Below are 18,620 nucleotides of genomic sequence, written 5' to 3'. Positions count from 1 at the left end.
CATTTCTTATTGCATATTTGGATTGTTTACGTTAAAATAAGCAACTTTTATTCGGAAAATTTTTTCGAATTGTGGATAGATGGTGCTATGATATCTCGAGAAATACACTTCCAAATAAAAAATTAAAAAATACGTGTTCAATATTCATCAAAATTCTATCGAATGACACTAAACACTACTCTCCACTCCACCCCCTAGTGGTGGGGTGGTGGTAACTTTAAAATCTTAAATAGAAGCCCCCATTTTTATTGCAGATTTGGATTCCCTACGTAAAATTAAGCAGCTTTTATTCGAGACATTTTTCGAGTTATGGATAGATGGAGCTTTATCGGAAAAATACTATTTATTAGCGCCAACTATCAACAATTCTAAAAAATGTTTCGAATAAATGTTACTTATTTTTTCATGAGGAATCCAAATCTGCAATAAAACATTGGGATTCCTATTTGATTTTAAAGTTACCTCTTACTCCACCTCCATGGGGTGAAGTGTATTTTTTGGTTTTTTATTTTGAAGAGTATTTCTCGAGATATTAGACCGTTTCTATAATTTACGTATGGTATCACGATACATAGTTTTTTCCGATTATAGCGCCATCTATCCACAATTCGAAAAGGTGTCTTGCATAAAAGTTGCTTATTTTTACGTAAGGAATCCAAATCAGCAATAAAAATTGGGGATTACTATTTAAGATTTTAAAGTTACCCCCATTTCACCTCCAGGGGCAGAGGGGGCGTCGTGTTTAGTGTAATTCGATAGATTTTTGAAAAATATTGACGTAACACGTATTTTTAAGTTTTTCGATCCAATCTTCATTTCGCGAATTATTCGATAGTCCCAGGCGACGAGTTCCACCCTGGGCACCAGGTACCTGGTGCAAAATTGTACAATTTTGTCTTTTTGTGATTTTTAGCTTGTAGTTTGTAATTGTGAAAACTTTATGTACTGGGCTTGATGATGAGTCAGAAATTGTAAGCCTCGACACCGGTTGTCCCATGATTGTGTAACAACTATTAAAAATATAAACTTTAAGATTGAGAGTATTGACTCAATTTCTATATCCAATAGTATAATCTTCTCGCATTGGCAACCTTTTCATCATTTGCAACAGTTTAAATGTAAGAGGAGCCATAAAATCAGGAACTGAACAGACACGAAACAGAGAAAAGTCAGAGAAGCAGCTCTCATTCTACAATTTTTAGCAATTTAATACATATGTTTATTGTAAATAAGTTTATTTCGATATTTCGTTTTTCACTTAGGAAATCGTTCTCAATTTATATGTATTTGCCTCCATATTCATATAATCCATCACTTTTCCCGAGTAGCATACCTTGTAATCTCCACTTGTGATTTCAGGATCTGGGCATCTAATTTCTACTGTTCCCGTGACTTCAATATGCATTCAATGTACATATCTTGATATTCTTCCTTCTATTGAACGTATTCTCTTTTCTTCTTCTTCTTCTACGGCACTACAGCCCAAATTGAGCCTTGGCCTCCTTTATTTTTTGCCTCCACCCTTGCCTGTCTGTGGCTGCTCTTCTCCATACACGGACTCCTAAAAGAGCTTGTGCGTCGCTGTTTACTGTGTCTTCCCAGCGCTTTCGTGGCTTCCCAACCGGTCTCTTTCCTTGCATTCTAGCATTCAGTACTCGTTTCGGTAGCCTATCCTCTCCCATTCTTATCACATGTCCGGCCCATTGCAATCTTTGTAATCTAATGAAGTCTGACAGGGGCGTTTCCTTATAAAGTTGATAAAGCTCGTTGTTGTATCGACTTCTGAAGATTCCGTTTTCCCTCACAGGTCCTAGTATTCTCCTAAGTACTTTCCTTTCGAATGTGTCGAGTTTGTTTTTGGATGTTTCTTTCAGCACCCAGACTTCACTGCCATAGCATGTTATTGGTCGAATTAAGGTTTTATAGATTCTCATCTTTGTATTTCGGTGGACACTTTTTGACCGAAATATTCTCTTTTGGTGAACTCAAAACTATGCTTCTCGGACATCATATCAGGAGCACTTACTCTCAGATTTATTTTAGTCATGAGCACTGCCGTTAATAATTGACTAGGGTGCATGGGCGCCCATACCCATGGGCAGGGGAAGGGGGGCCGTGGCCCCCCTAGCTTTTCGGTTGCTGTAAACTATATATGGTTATCCAAAGTATACAAAATATATTGTGCAACATCTTCACGTCTGCCCCCCCCCTGAAAATTTTTATATGGGCGCCCGTGCTAGGGCGTATATCTATGAATCCTTAATGGCGTGTTTGTCCTACTTGTGCTTCCCCATCCTTCTGCCGTTGATCAAATCTTTGAATTATCCTCCTTTGGTACCGATTTCTCAACCCCAGGACAAAATGATGCCTTAACACTTACGAGCTCATCCACCCGAAGCGAGTGGTCAGTAAGAAGGGGTATTCATTATACCGGCAATCACTCGGTGAATAATATAGAACAGTTGTAAATTATAATAAAATAAGCAATGTTTTACAAGAAAAATATGAAAATATTTTCAACCTATTTGTTGCCATTTTATATTTTTTAATGAATATAATACATTAAAATGAACTTGAGAGGGTATTTTTTGTTTAGGTACATGTTCTGTTTTTTCTTTTAGTAAACTGCTTTGTTTACTTAGTATATATCTCTATTTGTAGAAAAAGGGAATTTCGTCTCTTCCCCGCCTCGTCCTCTTCTCTTCGGATCAAAGTCACTACTCGATAACAAAACTTTCATCATTCCTGGGTATTGGATCAGACAATGTATATTCCATCAGATCAGACAAAAGAGGTAAGCTTGACGTTGGACACTTAAGAGAGGAAATTAAAAGGGCGATAGAAGAGAAAGCGGTACCATTTATGGTGAGTGCTACAGCCGGTACCACTGTACTGGGAGCCTTCGATCCTCTTGATCAAATAGCGGACCTTTGTGAAGAATACAAGCTATGGCTACATGTAGATGCAGCTTGGGGAGGTGGTGCACTGATGTCAAAGAAACATAGATCTTTAATGTACGGTATTGAAAGGTAAGTTAATAGAATAAACTTTTTAGAGGATTGGGAAGTCATTGATAAATGTTTACTGTCTTTAACTTTACTAAGCTACTAGTTCTTTTCCTTCTTTTTCCTTCTTCTTCTTAACGTGCCCTATCAAGTCCCCTTGACGTTGGAGATTAACATGGCGAAACTGTCTCTATCTCCAGCTATTCTAAATAGTTGTTCTGCTTTCTTTATTCCTGTCCACTCCCGGATATTCTTCAACCAAGAGGCCTGCTTTCTACCAATTCCTCTGCGTCCTTCGATTTTACCCATCATAATAAGTTGAAGAATATTATACCGGTGTCCCCCTACTACGGGCCCAAAATAGGCCATCTTTCTATACTTGATGTTATCAAGCAGCTCGCGGGCAGCATTTGCTCTCTTAAGGACTGCCACATTTGTCAGCATAGCTGTCCATGGTATTTTCAGTGTACGCCTGTGCAGTCATATTTCAAAGGCCTCCAAACGATTAATGGTGGATATTTTTAATGTCCATGCTTCGACACCATACAAGACGACTGACCAAATGTAACATTTAATCATGCGCTTTCGAAGTTGAAGTTATCATTACCTCAGAATGACCTCAGTTTTAAAAATGTCGTGCGGGCTATCTCGATTCTACATTTTATCTCTTTATCTGGATCTAGTTGTTCAGTAATATGGCAACCAAGATATTTAAAACTGGGTACTCTTTGAATTATATGACCATCAACATATAACCGTGAATCTTGATGGGCCAAACGGCTAAATATCATGTATTTTGTTTTTGAACAGTTTATGTTTAGGACAAACTCTCTTCCCACTGTGTCAATGGCATTTAAAAGGTGTTGTTATCGATTCATATCATCACTTAAAATAACTGTATCGTCTGCACATCTGATTGTATTTATCAGAATTCCATTAACTTTCACACCCCATTCCAAATTATGCAGCGCTTCCCTAAATATTATATCTGAATATAAATTGAATAACAGTGGGGACAGTATACAACCCTGTCTGACACCTCTTTGTATTTTGCATATTTCTGTTGATTTTCCATTTATGCAAGCTGTCGCTGTTTGACGCCAGTATAATTTTTCTATGATTCGTACATCTTGACTATCAACCCCTTTATCCTTTAATATTTTAATTAATTTGTGATATTGTACTCGATCAAAGGCCTTCTCATAGTCAATACATACAGCAAAGACGTATTTCCTTTGATCTCGGCATTTCTGCAATAATACATTTAGTGCAAAGAGTGCGTCCCGGGTTCCCAGTCCATTTCTGAAGCCAAATTGTGTTTTATCCTGGTCTTCTTCACATTTATCTCTGATTTTACTGTGGATGATACGTAGAACGATTTTCAAAGTTTGGCTCATAAGGCTTCATCATTCTATAATCGCTACAGTTTTTCGGACGTTGTTTTTTGGTAGGGTTATGAATTCGGACTTTAACCAATCTTCAGGGATATCACCAGTCGAATAAACATCATTGAAAAGTTTGACTGGTATTAAGCTTTAACATTTCTGTAGGTATGTTGTCAGGGCCAACGGCTTTCTTTTTTTTTGTCAATTTTATAGCATGTAGTATTTCTGATTTTAGTATTTCTGGTCCTTCACCTATGTACATCTAAAGTCACCAGTTCTTCGGGTCAATCATCATTATACAGTTCATTTATATAATTATACCAGGTAGTTCGAATTTCGTGTTCGTCTATTATCATTTTTCCCGACGAATCGGTTATAGTATGTGCAGTTTTCTTATGATAAAGACCAGCTACTTCTCTAACTTTTTTAAACATATTAAACGTATCATGTTTTTCATTCAATTTTTCTAATTCCTTGCATTTATCCTCCATCCATTTTTCTTTAGCTACATTTATTTTTTGTTTAATTAGTTTCTGTTTTTCTTTGTATTACGTCTTGTTATCTTTCAATTTTCTTCTCTGCTCCATCAATTCCAGGATTTCATCAGTCATCCATTGTTGTTTTTTGTTTTTTTTTCTTTTTCCCTACTATAAGCAATTTGCTTGTTCATTTCCACCACTGTTGTCTCATTTTTTATCTTTACATTTAACATATTATATTTTTGGATTATATTACCAAAGCTTTTTATAGGGTTAAACATTTTCCAGATTTTTCGGAAAATCATCGGTGGTTTTATTTTTCTCTTTTCGACTATTATCCGTTAGTCTCAAGTATTTTTGGACATCCATTGTTATTAGTATCCATTGGGGATACACCACAGGCGGCTCTGAAACTCTGAAAAGAAGAAACATAATATGTCAGCTGATGGTGGTGTGGCCCCCGAATGGAATTAAATCTAAAGCTGTCTTTCTTTATTTTATTTTACTCAGATTTTAGTACTAAGGATGCAGAATTCTGTTGGAATTTTATCTAGATAAGCCCGTAGGTAATGAATGTATATTGTAAATTCTCCCATTGTCCATTATTTATCGGTCTGTATGCTTTAAAAGTTATAAAAAGCTCAGGCAATAGACCAACACCAAGGGTTCTGCACTCCGACCTATAGAGAATTTTCTCTTTCTCATCCATTGTTGTTTACGTGTACCCAGGGCCGCCGAGAGGGCGGTACAGCCGGTACATTTTACCGGGCCCGGCGATGTAAGGGGCCCGGCGTCAACCAGACCAAATACGTAATTTTTCCCATTTTTTTTTTTTGCTCTTCACTTTATGTCCATAATGCGTCGTTCCTTAAAAGCGGACTCGCACACCAAAGCAATATCCCTACATCGCATAACATACATTGCGGAGAGATACGCACTGAGTGTCACATCTGGTTTTCGGTGTAGCGAAAACCAGATGTGACACTCAGTGCTTATCTTTTCGCAATTCATGTTATATGCGATGTAGGATATTGCTTTGGTGTGCGAGCTCGCAAATACTCGGCTATACTAGTCAAAAGTCCGTACCCCCCCTCGTATCTTTTGAACGGTTATACCTATAATAGTAAAATTTGGCGGGAGGAAATACACGAACGTAGGCTTCTTAACTAGTCATGACAGGTGACGTAATAGTGACAGATGACTTTACAGCGCCACTGTGACTGTGACAGATAATTTTAAATGAGACCTTATGGTAAGTGATACCTCGTTTGAAAGGTATTGAAAATATCTATTCAGTCATACTAATTTTGTTCGAGTTTATGCTAGGTTTGGTGAATAAATGAAATAAATATAAAATTGTAGTTTCGCATTTAATTAATAAAAATTCAAAATTCCGCCTATGATTACTTGTCAAAAAGGTTGACGTTGACGTAAAAACTACTAGAGAATTGAAAAACTTTTTTGACAAAAAAACCATAGGCGGACATTTGAATTTTTATTAATTAAATGCGAAACTACAATATTATATTTATTTAATTTATTCACCAAAATCAAAATCCAATTAAACCCAAAAAAATTAGTATGACTGAATAGGTATTTTGAATACCTTTTAAACGAGGTATCACTTGCCATAAGGATCCATTTAAAATTATAGGTCACAGTGGCACTGTAACGTCATCTGTCACTATTACGTCACCTGTCATGACTAGTTAAGAAGCTAACGTCCGTTTATTTCCTCACTCCAAATTTCATTATTATAGGTAAAAACCGTTCAAAAGATAAGAGGGGGGTAGTACGGACTTTGGACTAGCACTGTATAATTTAATATTATGACTTATGACCTTTAATCGATTTGGTTTAAAATTTTAACAGCGATAAATCACAGGAGTCAAGTACTACAGCGTATTCAGATAAAACTATGGTATGGATGTGGAGATTAAAAATATATCAGGGCTTCTAGTAGATTTACAAAAAATCTGAAGAATCTATGTTGAAGAACCTAATTTAGTTACCAGCAATTATGGAATAAATCCAGTATTTACATCAAATAAAGAAAAACGGCGCAAAAAGGTCTGTGAGATTTTTGATGATTTGCCTGGGCCTAGTAGTGATGCGACTGATAATTTTGTGCCCGACGCAATATTTCGCTGAGAAATATTTAATATTGTCATATAATAAGCAATTTAACCAGAAGATTTAATGCGGAAAATAAAATTCATTCCTTTAGTTCCTTTTAGTTTTCTTTTTCGCATAAAAAATTCTATGAGATAATGACAGCTACAATGAAACAGGATCGGTTAGCTGCCTATCAACTTTGTGAATTGAGAATGATTTGATAAAATCATGCGATTTTTCGAAAATTAGAGACATTTTTGCTGATCATAAAACTCGAAAAACACCTGTATTATAAATATTTTCACTATTAAAAATATAATCAAAATTTAATAAAATTTATATTTGAAATGTTTGTTATTACTTATTATTAATGATTTTATTTCTATAAAAATTAAACAATTTTTTTTCGCTCTTCACTTTTTGCCGGGTCCCGCCCTTCACTTTTTAACGGGACCCGCTCATCCCTCTCGGCGGCCCTGCGTGTAGTTTTATACTTTTAGGTTGTTTCTTGCATGATGGTTTTGATCTGATTACAGCGATCTTCTACGTTTTGTGTTTCTTTCAATATTTCGAACTCTTTCCATCTCGTTTATAGTTACTAGGCTATTATTCTAAATACAGCCAGTGATTATTTGATTAGTGGACATATTTAATTAAACATATTTTAAATAAATATTCGTTTACAGGGCCGATTCAGTTACGTGGAATCCACACAAACTGCTTGCTGCTCCACAACAATGTTCCACATTACTAATCCGTCATAAAGGAATTTTGGCTGAAGCAAATGGTACTCAAGCAGCTTATCTATTCCAAAAAGATAAATTTTATGATACAAGATATGATACAGGTGAGCATAAACAAAGTATATAATTGATTCTCTAAGCAATCGTTCATTTACATAACATCATCACGGGAAAATTCACAGTGGTAGATTATGTACCATAATATAAATAAAAAAAAAATATGTAGTTAGTATATTTACATTTAAAGAAATACAAAAAAGACTAGTAGAATATTATATCTAACTGAAACCCATCTTTGGTCACGTTAGCCTTAGAAACAATTATTATTGTAGTAGTAGAGTAAGTAAAAATAAAAAGGACTCCACTATATGCAATCACATTCCGTTTTCATTCGTCTAGGAAAAGTACAGAAAGAAACTTTCTAGTACTCAAATCTGAGTAAATATAGAAAAGTAAAAGATGGTTTTACTTGTTTTCGATTCAGAGGGATGTACAATCGCTGGACAGCTGTTTCCACCATTTCAGACTTCATCAACAGCGCTAGCGTCAGGGCCCCCGTAACCGGGCGCACGCGGGCGTAACCCCAAAGGGGCGCCAAACCGAAGGTTTGGTAAATAAGAAATATTTATTTTAAATGATATAATCATTTTTTATATACAATTTTAATTATTTCATGAACAGCTAGAGAAATCTCAAAAATCAAATACAGTGGAACCCCGATAAGTCGGCCCCCGATAACCCGGAAGTCCGGCTAACCCGGACCGATTTTCATCAGACAAAAATTTAACAAATAAACAATTTAACAATTTTATCAAATAAAAATGTATGTAGGTCAAATAATATTTGAGAGATAATGTGTATTTGTGTAATTTGAACACATATAAGTATGTACAACCGTAAAAATGATTCATGCACACGGCGGCAGGCAGAGCGACCGTCTCAGCTTATCGGAAAGAACAGGCACCTGTCTGTATTCCTTTTCCGTTATTTATGTCAAACTGTCTTAGCATTGTTTAAAATAGACGTGACTATTTAAAAATTCTTTTTTAAAACAATGGCCTTAGTCTGTTCTTAAATAACAACATTGTTTTAATCACTTCCGTTCTGTAATCGTGCTTCAGATTGTGTTTGCCTGATTTTTGTCTACGTAATGGTAACAAAACTGTAATGTTAACAAAACGTAAAAATGTTATGACAATGGAAAAGAAACTAGAAACATTAGGTAGGATTGATAAAGGCGAATCTTTAAAATAAATTTATTGCAGCATCATAATATGATATTATGATACCATAGGTCTGGATCCCGCGTATGAAAAAAAAGTTGATTAATAGCAAGCTAAAAATTTGTTAATAGCTTAAGGGTGTCTAGTCGGATAAACTTTGATATATGAGAACACTGGAACAGGGGCAGTTTTAATTGTGGAACAGGTAAAAAATCTGGAACGGTCAGAACACGAAAATGGCACATTTGTTTTGTCCGACAGAACAGACATAAACTCTCCGAACAGAGATTAAACTCTCATGCAAAAATCAGACTGCTATTTATCACCTGTCATAATTCCTGTCATTTGACATATTCTACATGTTCCACTCATTAAAACGCCAATTTGGTGATAAATAGCAGTCTGATTTTTGCATGAGAGTTTAATCTCTGTTCGGAGAGTTTAAGTCTGTTCTGTCGGACAAAATACATGTGCCGTTTTCGTGGTCTGACCGTTCCAAATTTTTAGCCTGTTCCACAGTTAAAACTTCCCCTGTTCCAGTGTTCCCATATATTAATGTTTGTCCGACTAGACACCCTTAAGCTAATAACAAATTTTCAGCTTGCTATTTATCAACATTTTTTTCGTACGCGGGATCCAGACCTACCATATTATGGTGTCGGTACATCTCTACAGTATGACTGAGTTTTTTACCAAGAAAGGAACAAAACTCTACACTCTATACAACTATACGTAATTTAGATGTGTACTGTGCATATGTGTTTCATGTTTTTGTAATTATAATGGAGGTTATTTATTAATTTTTACTATATTCTCCGGCTAACCCGGATTTTCGATAACCCGGATCGGCCGCGGTCCCGATTAATCCGGGTTATCGAGGTTCCACTGTGTTGTGTTATTACTGAAAAAATAATTATTTCCGTCCTGAAATGTTGAACTTAAATATTGTGTCAAAAATATTTTGTTGTTCCTTCCTAATTTTTTTCTTTGAAGTAGATTGAATTACGCTTGGCATAAAATCGATTTATGCCAAGCGACACTCATAATAGTCAAATAAAGATCAAATCACACCCCTTGACGAAGAGAAACATAAATTCACACCCATAAAACGCAACTTAGCAGTTTTACTCCAACAAAAACACAACTTGCTGGATCAAGCAGTTTTACTCATATAAAGTGAATCTTTTACTCGAATTCATGATAATTACCCTTAAGTAAACAAATACTCTATGAATTATGATTATGTACTCGTATTTGACTTGAGTATCTTTTTCCTTCTCGTCTATGCGTTTATTAGGCACAAACATTATTTACTGTTACTGGTGAACGGGTGGTTTCCTGCAGTTAAGGGTTTAAAATTTTATTTTATATTGGTGTTAATAATTACCTACGACTTTGACTATTATTGCAATATCTGTTGAGTTTGTTCTGCCCTGATTTTAAACTTTTGTTTTCGTGTAAAAAATATTGGACAATCTTTTTTATTTGTTGTTATTTTAAGTGGTGTGGAAATTAAATTAATTGTGAAAATAGTAAGTATCATAATCATTGCATAGATTAATAATAATTCATTTTAAAAAGTCGATTATAATCGGGTTTCCTCTAATAAAATCCACAATAATTTACAAATTATTTTGAAAAAAACAGAAAATAATTAAGATATTGTGTCTACGTAACTTGGAACCATATGGGAAACTTTTTTATTATTAATTTTAAGGAAAAAATGTATTCTTCATAAAATGCTTTGCATAGTCTAAAAACTAAATTGTGTCAATCTTATGAGTATCAAAAATATGAATTTCGATCAAGAGTACCTTATATTTCACAATATCGAAAATTATTATTATGAAAAGTTGTTTGGAATTTATTAAAACTATATGTTTTAATATGCAATTACATCCTTTTATTGAACTTTTTTTCTCTCAAATTACAGATACCCAACGCCCTCCTCATTTATTACGAATAATGCTATAACTCTTTTATTGTTATTGATTAATTAATTAATAACATTAAAAGAGCTATCACATTATTTGTAATAACTGAAAAGGGCTAATTATTAATAAAAAAAGACATCACAATATTTCTAATAAATGAAGAGGGCGTTGTTGAAAAGTACAATTAATGTACGATAAAAAGTTCTTTCTAAAAAGCTTGGCATGCTTTCTAAAATCTAAGATGCAACCTATCAAATTGTTTCAATTTTGTATGAGATATATGTAAAAAAATATGAGTTTCGATCAAAAGTAAAGTACCATTCTAGATCACAATATATTTCAATTAGAAGGATGTAACTGCAATTAGAAACATAGTTTTTAATGCTGAACAACTTTTCGTAATAACTTTTCAATATTGTGAAAACTAAACGTACTTTGCTCTTGACCGAAATTCATATTTTTGACATACCTCGTATAAGATTCATAAAATTTGATATTTCATGGTTGCATTCTAGGTTCTAGACAATGCAGAACTTTTTATAAAGAATAACTTTTTCTGTTAAAATTAACAATAAAACAGTTTCCCATAAATAAGGTTCCTAGTTATGTAGACACCCTGTATAAAATTTGTTTGAAAACTTTGAAATGACAAAATATTATTGTTTATTTACTTAAATGTATATTTTTAATTTAATATGTGCTTCATTAATGTTGCCAAAAATCTAAGGGGAAAGGCGCAAAATGCCGCCTGTCAAAATTTTCAATGTGTTTTAAATGGTACACGACAATTAGACCGAAATCATTAGACCGAAAGCAGTAGACCGAACTCATTAGACCGAAAATCACTTTACCGAAACCTCACTAGACCGAACAGCATTAGACCGAAATGGTAAATAAATCTAAAATGATTGCATTAAGTTATGCTAAGATTTATTGTTTTATTTTGTATTATTTTATATATAGACTGTTAGCCCAGTAAATGAACGGGAAATTCGGCGATACTGTGTAATTTTCTGGGGCAACTCCGAATTGCGTGAAAATTTGGATTTAGGTTCTAGTTACCCTCCACTTCAAAGTTGAAATTGTGCCGTTGGTTGCTTTTACTTGGGGGGTGACTGTCACCCCTTCTCGGGGGTGAAAAAACATATGTTCAAGATAAGAACGGAAATGGATAAATTGACTAATTTTAAGCAACTTTTGTTCTATAAAGTTTTTTAATTAAGTCAATACTTTTCGAGTTATTTGCCATTGAAGGTGTTGATTTTTCGACAAAAATATTACGTTTTCAGACGGTTTTTCGCAAATAACTCAAAAAGTAAATATTTTATCGAAAAAAATGTTCTTAGCAAAAGTGTAGCTTATAAAAACCCAAAAAAATGGTTTATCAGTAAAGTCTATCAATCAAATAGAAACAAAGTTGTAGCTCATGAAAAATACGTTCTTATTCGTCTAATTCCAAATCGAATATTTCAAGGTGAAATCACCGAAAAATTAAGCACTTTTCGGGAAAAACCCATTTAAATTTTTTTAAAGTGTTTATAAAAATCTTTGTTTTAATTGTTAGCAAAAGTTTTAGCATTAAAAGTAAGCGAGTTACTCTCAAAATAAAGTTGGTTCTCCTTTTTTTTTGTAAAAAATCATGAAAATCTCGCCGTGTTTAGCTCCCCAAATGAAATTAATCGCTACCGCTTTACAAACAATTTACTTACCTATCTATTTTTTATATTATGATCTGTCAGTATCGCCGGTTTAAAGTGTTTATTTTTGAAAGGGTTACAATTGAGAAAGCTTGAATGGGTCACTAATCACGAGTGTATGCAAATTTTGAACAGCCTTATCTTTACCAATTTTTGTCTTACGGAGAAACAAAATGGAACTAGCATATTTATAATAGCAAAACCTACATTTTTTTACTCTTTAAGATTTTTCTTATCGCTAATACATTTTAAGTTATTTTGAAAAAATGAAATTTTTCAAAAATTTTTAGAAATTTTTTTTTTTAATATAAAACCAAATGTTTTTAAAAGTAAGCACTTCAAACCAAACAAACTTACAGATCATATAAACAATACACATACAGTTAAAATAGATGGTAAATCCAAACGATTAATTTCATTTAGGGTACTAAATAGAGGGAGGTTTTCACGATTTTTTTTACCAAAAAAAGAGGCCAACATTTTTTTTCAGTCTAACTCGTTTATTTTAACAAACAATAAGCTTTTTTTCGATACTTTAACAATCTTAATAAGGTTTTCCCAAAAAACGCTTCTTTCTTCGGTGATTTCGCGTTGAATTATTCGATTTGGAATTAGACGAATAAGAACGTGTTTTTCATGAGCTGAAACTTTGCTTCTACTCAATTTGTAGACTTTACTGGTACACCATTTTTTTTCGTTTTTTTATAGGCTACACTTTTGCTAAAATATTTTTTCGATAAAATATTTACTTTTTAAGTTATTTGGGAAAAACGGTCTGAAAACGTAGTTTTTTTTATCACAAATTCAACATTTTAAATCGCGAATAACTCAAAAAGTATTGACTTACATAAAAAACTTTATAGAACAAAAAGTGCTTAAAATAAGTCAATTTATCTATTTCCGGCCTTATTTTAAACACGTGTTTTTCACCCCCCGAGAAGGAGTAAATGTCACCCCCCAAGTAAAAGCAACCAACGGCACAAATTCAATTTTAAAGTGGAGGGTAAGTAGAACCTAAATCCAAATTTTCATGCAATTCGGAGTTGCCCCTGGAAATTATACTTCAAAACGGTCATTTATTGATGATATGAAATAATTTTAATCCGTTAAACAAATTAGTGAAGGTAAAAATAAAATAAGGGTAGAGTGACGTTAACACCATTTTAACTGTTTATAATAACCATCCAAATAACATTTAGTTGTAATTACATTAGTCTTATCTCTTTTACTGCGACAAGTAAAAAGAACTGCTTTTCGGTCTTCTGCTGTTCGGTCTAGTGAGGTTTCGGTAAAGTGCTTTTCGGTCTAATGAGTTCGGTCTACTGCTTTCGGTCTAATGATTTCGGTCTCTTTGCAGTAAACCGTTTTAAATGTATTAATTTTTTTCGAATTCTGAGAAAACTAATAAGTATCTATTTTTAAAAAATTTAAACGCAGAATGAAAGATAACGTTATTGCCGAGGGCCGACAGTCCGTTAAAAATAAATAAAAAGTTTCTTTTGAATTAAATATTTGCAATTATTAAAAATCACACTAAATTTTCTCTTTTATTTTTACCCCTGTAACTTATTAAAATAAAATGTATAGAAGTTTTCAGGGACTTTAGGCCTCAGTAATGATGTAGTCTTTCATTCTGGGTTGAAACTTTTTCAAAAATATTTATTAGTTTTATATGTATAGTAGATTTAAAGGGGGCTAAAATATGTCCCGCACGCGGGCGCCAATCAGCCTTGCGGGGGCCCTGGCTAGCGTGCAGTCTTCTGAATCGAAAAACAAGGGAACATCAATTTAAGGGGAATTTCAAAGATCATTGAAATTCCCATTGGGACGCGATCCAGCGACATCTCTTAAACAAATTGAAACGTTTCACATGCATAATTCACCACTATAATAAAATTAAAATGGTAATAGTGGAGTCAATGAAGGTGGATATGAGTTATTACCTCAGATTTCGTTGAACCTCCATCGATTTTCATAAAAATTGGTGAGTAGTTAAAGGATACCTCAAGGAATAAAGGTGACATAGTGCCAACTTGCGCTTTTTGCATTTTAGGGGTGAAATACACCCCTTTTTTTTAAATTATTTTTTAGATTTCTGAAAGTGCACTCACTGTAAATTTTCACTTCCTATTTTGTTGAACCTTCATCGATTTTCATGAAAATCGGTAAGTAGTTAGAGGATATCTCAAGCAATAAAAAATATATAGCATCAACTTGCGCTTTTGCATTTTAGGGGTGTAATACACCCCTACTTTTTAAATTGTAAAAAATGCAGATTTCCGCATTATGGCGCAAGTAATCTCGTTTGATTAAGAAAAATAAATATTTTTTTACATTTGTGTGCATGAATTACATTTTTTTTTTATTTTTCAAACCTTATAGCCACCAGAAATCCGAAAATTAACAAGTCGAAAATCACGAAAACCTTATTCTTCTATATTTCTGAAAGTGTAGTCACTGAATGTTTTCACCCACGATTTCTTTGAACCTTCATCGATTTTCATGAAAATTGTTGATTAGTTAGAGGATACTTCAAAAAATAAAAGTGATATGGCACCAAGTTGCGCTTTCTGCATTTTAGGGGTGAAATCCACCTTTTTTTTAATGATAAAAATGCAGATTTCAGCATTCTGGCTCAAGCAATCTCGTTTAATTAAGTAAAATAAATATTTTTTTACATTTATGTGCATGATTTATAACTTTTATTAATTTTTTAAACCTTATAGCAACCAAAAATCAGAAAATTAGCAAATCGACAATTACGAAAAAAATTAATCTTTTATATTTCCAAAAAGGCAGTCACTGAAGGTTTTCACCCCTGATTTCGTTGAACCTCCATCAATTTTCATAAAAATTGGTAAGTAGTTAGAGGATACCTCAAGAAACAAAAATGATGTGGTACCAACTTGCGCTTTTATCCTGGGGGTGGATGTTACCCCTTCTCATGGGTGAACACTATTTTATTAAAAATAACCCCATAATTAGATAGAGGAGTAAATTCTAAGCAAACTTTCTTTTATCAAGTTTATAAATTTTTTATTTAAATAATATTTCATAATTTAATAAAATATTATTGGTACAGTAAAACCTGACAATAACGACCACTAAAAATAGAAAACAATTGGCCGTTATAGAAATGTGGCCGCTAATGCTAGGTTTCCTTTTCCACAAATACATAAAATATAATTGAAAATTTATTTATTTTAGTAATTAAAGCAAATCTAATTAAATATAATTCTACAAACAAGCGGAACATACTAAAACTAAATTCAATTTACTACAATATAAAACAATATCTATACGAAAAAACAACTACAAGAAAAACAGAATTTTTGTTTGTTTTACATTTTTTTAGATAAACGAAACATACTAAAACTAATTTAATATAGGTAATACATAATATAAAACAACATACTATAGCTACTACGAAAAATACGCTTATCACTAAAGTATCGTCGTGCTTCCATGCTATATTCAACAAAACCAACTTGGTAGGGCCTTTAATTAGATATCGCAAATCACTTTGGCTGATTTTGTCTGCATATATATTATGTTTGAGGAATCCCTTTTTTTTTGTGAAACTGGATAAAGGACATTTTTCAAGTATGAATTCACATTCATGGTATATCATTGCTTTACAGGGATAATAATCTGTGCAATGTTATGGTACAGGCTACGTTAAATATGAAGTAAATGTGGAAGATATACACTGGTTATTCATTTCAATTTAATTTGATTGTTTTTTAATCGTTTACAATATTTAAAATAATTAAAGACATAAAGTTAGGGATGTCAAAAATAAATTCAGTTCTCACTGGCAGGGTGGGAAATAATAAAGTGCCATACAATAGCATTTCATTACAATGCTCATTACAGGCATTATAGGCTGCTGCGTTTGAGAAAACTCATACTCTCAAACTTTGAGAAAACACTCATTCAGTTTCTACCAACCCTGTATTAGCTAAAATTAAACGTTTTGCTAGATTAATAATTTTTAACAATAATAGATTATATTAAAAATCACTTGAACATAAATTGATTTTCTGATGTCAAATCACTACAATTATACAGGGGGTGAATATTGCTATGAAATTTGAAAATAAAAACGTAATTATCTTTTAAACTACTTCGTATAACATCACAAAACCTGATCATCATCATCATCATTCTCTTTGCCTTATCCCTATGCGGGGTCGGCTTCCCTAATTGCATTTCTCCACACAATTCTATCTTGGGCCATATCAATGTTAATCCCCTTTACCAACATGTCCTGCCTTATCGTCTCCCCCCAGGTCTTCTTTGGTCTTCCTCTCCTACTCCTTCCAGGAATCTGCACTTCAGCTATTCTTCGTATTGGGTGGTTAACGTCTCGACGTTGAACATGACCAAACCATCTTAACCTATGCTCTCTCATTTTGGCATCAATTGGTGCCACACCTAGACTTCCCCTAATATACTCATTTCTAATTTTATCCTTCTTTGTCACTCCACTCATCCATCTAAGCATTCTCATTTCCGCCACATGCATTCGCTGTTCCTCTTTCTTTTTCACTGCCCAACATTCAGTTCCGTACATCATAGCTGGTCTTATGGCTGTTTTATAGAATTTTCACTTCAGCTTCATTGGAATTTTTCTGTCACACAACACACCACTCGCTTCTTTCCACTTCATCCATCCAGCCCTAATTCTACTGCATGCATCTCCATCTATTTCTCCATTACTCTGTAATACCGATCCTAGGTACTTAAAACTATTGCTTTTTACAATCATTTCACCATCCAAAGATACCATTTTATTTGTAGTAGCTCCATCTTTAAATGAACATTCCAAATACTCTGTTTTTGTCCTACTAAGTTTTAAACCTTTTTCCTCCAGAGCTTGTCTCCACTGTTCCAGTTTTTGTTCTAAGTCTCTTTCACTATTTCCTACTAACACGACATCATCAGCATACATTAAGCACCATGGAATGTTACCCTGTATTTTCGCTGTTATCTGGTCCAAAACTAATGAGAATAAATACGGACTAAGCACAGAACCTTGATGCAATCCTACTTTCACATGAATCTCCCACACCTGTCCTAACACTAGTCGTTACTCCCTCATACATATCCCTCACAATCTTTACATATTCACCAGGGACTCCTTTCTTATTGAGTGCCCACCACAGAATCTCTCGAGGAACTCTATCATATGCTTTCTCAAGATCAATGAATACCATATGAGCGTTTGTTTCTTTACTCCTGTATTTTTCCATCAACTGCCTTATAGTGAAAATTGCATCTGTTGTTGATCTACCCTGCATAAAGCCAAATTGATTCTCGGATATTTCGGTCTCTTCACGTATCCGTCTATCAATTACTCTTTCCCATATTTTCATGGTGTAGCTAAGCAGTTTTATAGCCCTGTAGTTTGTACATTGTTGTATATCTCCCTTGTTTTTGTAAACAGGTACCAGTATACTGCTTCTCCATTCGTCTGGCATTTGTCCAACTTCCATAATTCTATTAAATAGACCTGCTAGCCACCTTGTTCCTGTCTCTCCCAATGCTCTCCATACTTCCCCAGGAATATCATCTGGTCCTACCGCTTTTCCTTTCTTTATTTTTTGAAGCGCTTGAGCCACTTCCTCATTGGTTATTTTGGTGACCATTGCTGCTACTGTCTCCGTTGACTCTACAGGCTGTCTGTCAAATTCTTCATTTAATAAGCTGTCAAAGTACTTTCTCCATCTCTTTTTGACATCCCTTTCGTGAACTAGTATTTTATTATTTTCATCTCGGATACATCTAATCTGATTAAAATCTTTTGCTTTCTTTGCTCTCTGTTTGGCTATTTTATATATCTTCGTTTCGCCTTCCCTGGTATCAAGTTGATCGTATAGGTTTGAATACGCTTCTGCTTTAGCTTTTGCTACTGCTACTTTCGCTTCCTTTTTGGCGACCATATAGTTTTGAAGATCTATGTCCGATCTGGTTTCTTGCCACTTTTTATATAATTTTCTCTTCTCTTTTATTTTTCCTTGTACTTCATTTGACCAC

The 18,620-nt window shown here is 33.7% G+C and overlaps 1 protein-coding gene across 1 annotated transcript in view; it reads left to right on the top strand.

Moving 5' to 3' along the window:
* LOC126886429 (cysteine sulfinic acid decarboxylase) overlaps positions 1–18,620 on the top strand; it is a 68,029-nt gene that overhangs the window by 33,623 nt on the left and 15,786 nt on the right. The window contains exons 2-3 of the mRNA XM_050653362.1: positions 2,662–3,029; positions 7,671–7,831. Of these exons, the coding sequence (XP_050509319.1) occupies positions 2,662–3,029; positions 7,671–7,831 (529 nt within the window). The remainder of the gene's footprint in view (positions 1–2,661; positions 3,030–7,670; positions 7,832–18,620) is intronic.

Source organism: Diabrotica virgifera, chromosome 6, assembly GCF_917563875.1.
Source record: "Diabrotica virgifera virgifera chromosome 6, PGI_DIABVI_V3a".
Lineage (NCBI taxonomy): Eukaryota > Metazoa > Arthropoda > Insecta > Coleoptera > Chrysomelidae > Diabrotica > Diabrotica virgifera.
The sequence above is the reverse complement of the archived record's forward strand: the minus strand, read 5'-3'. Positions and strand labels throughout refer to the sequence as shown.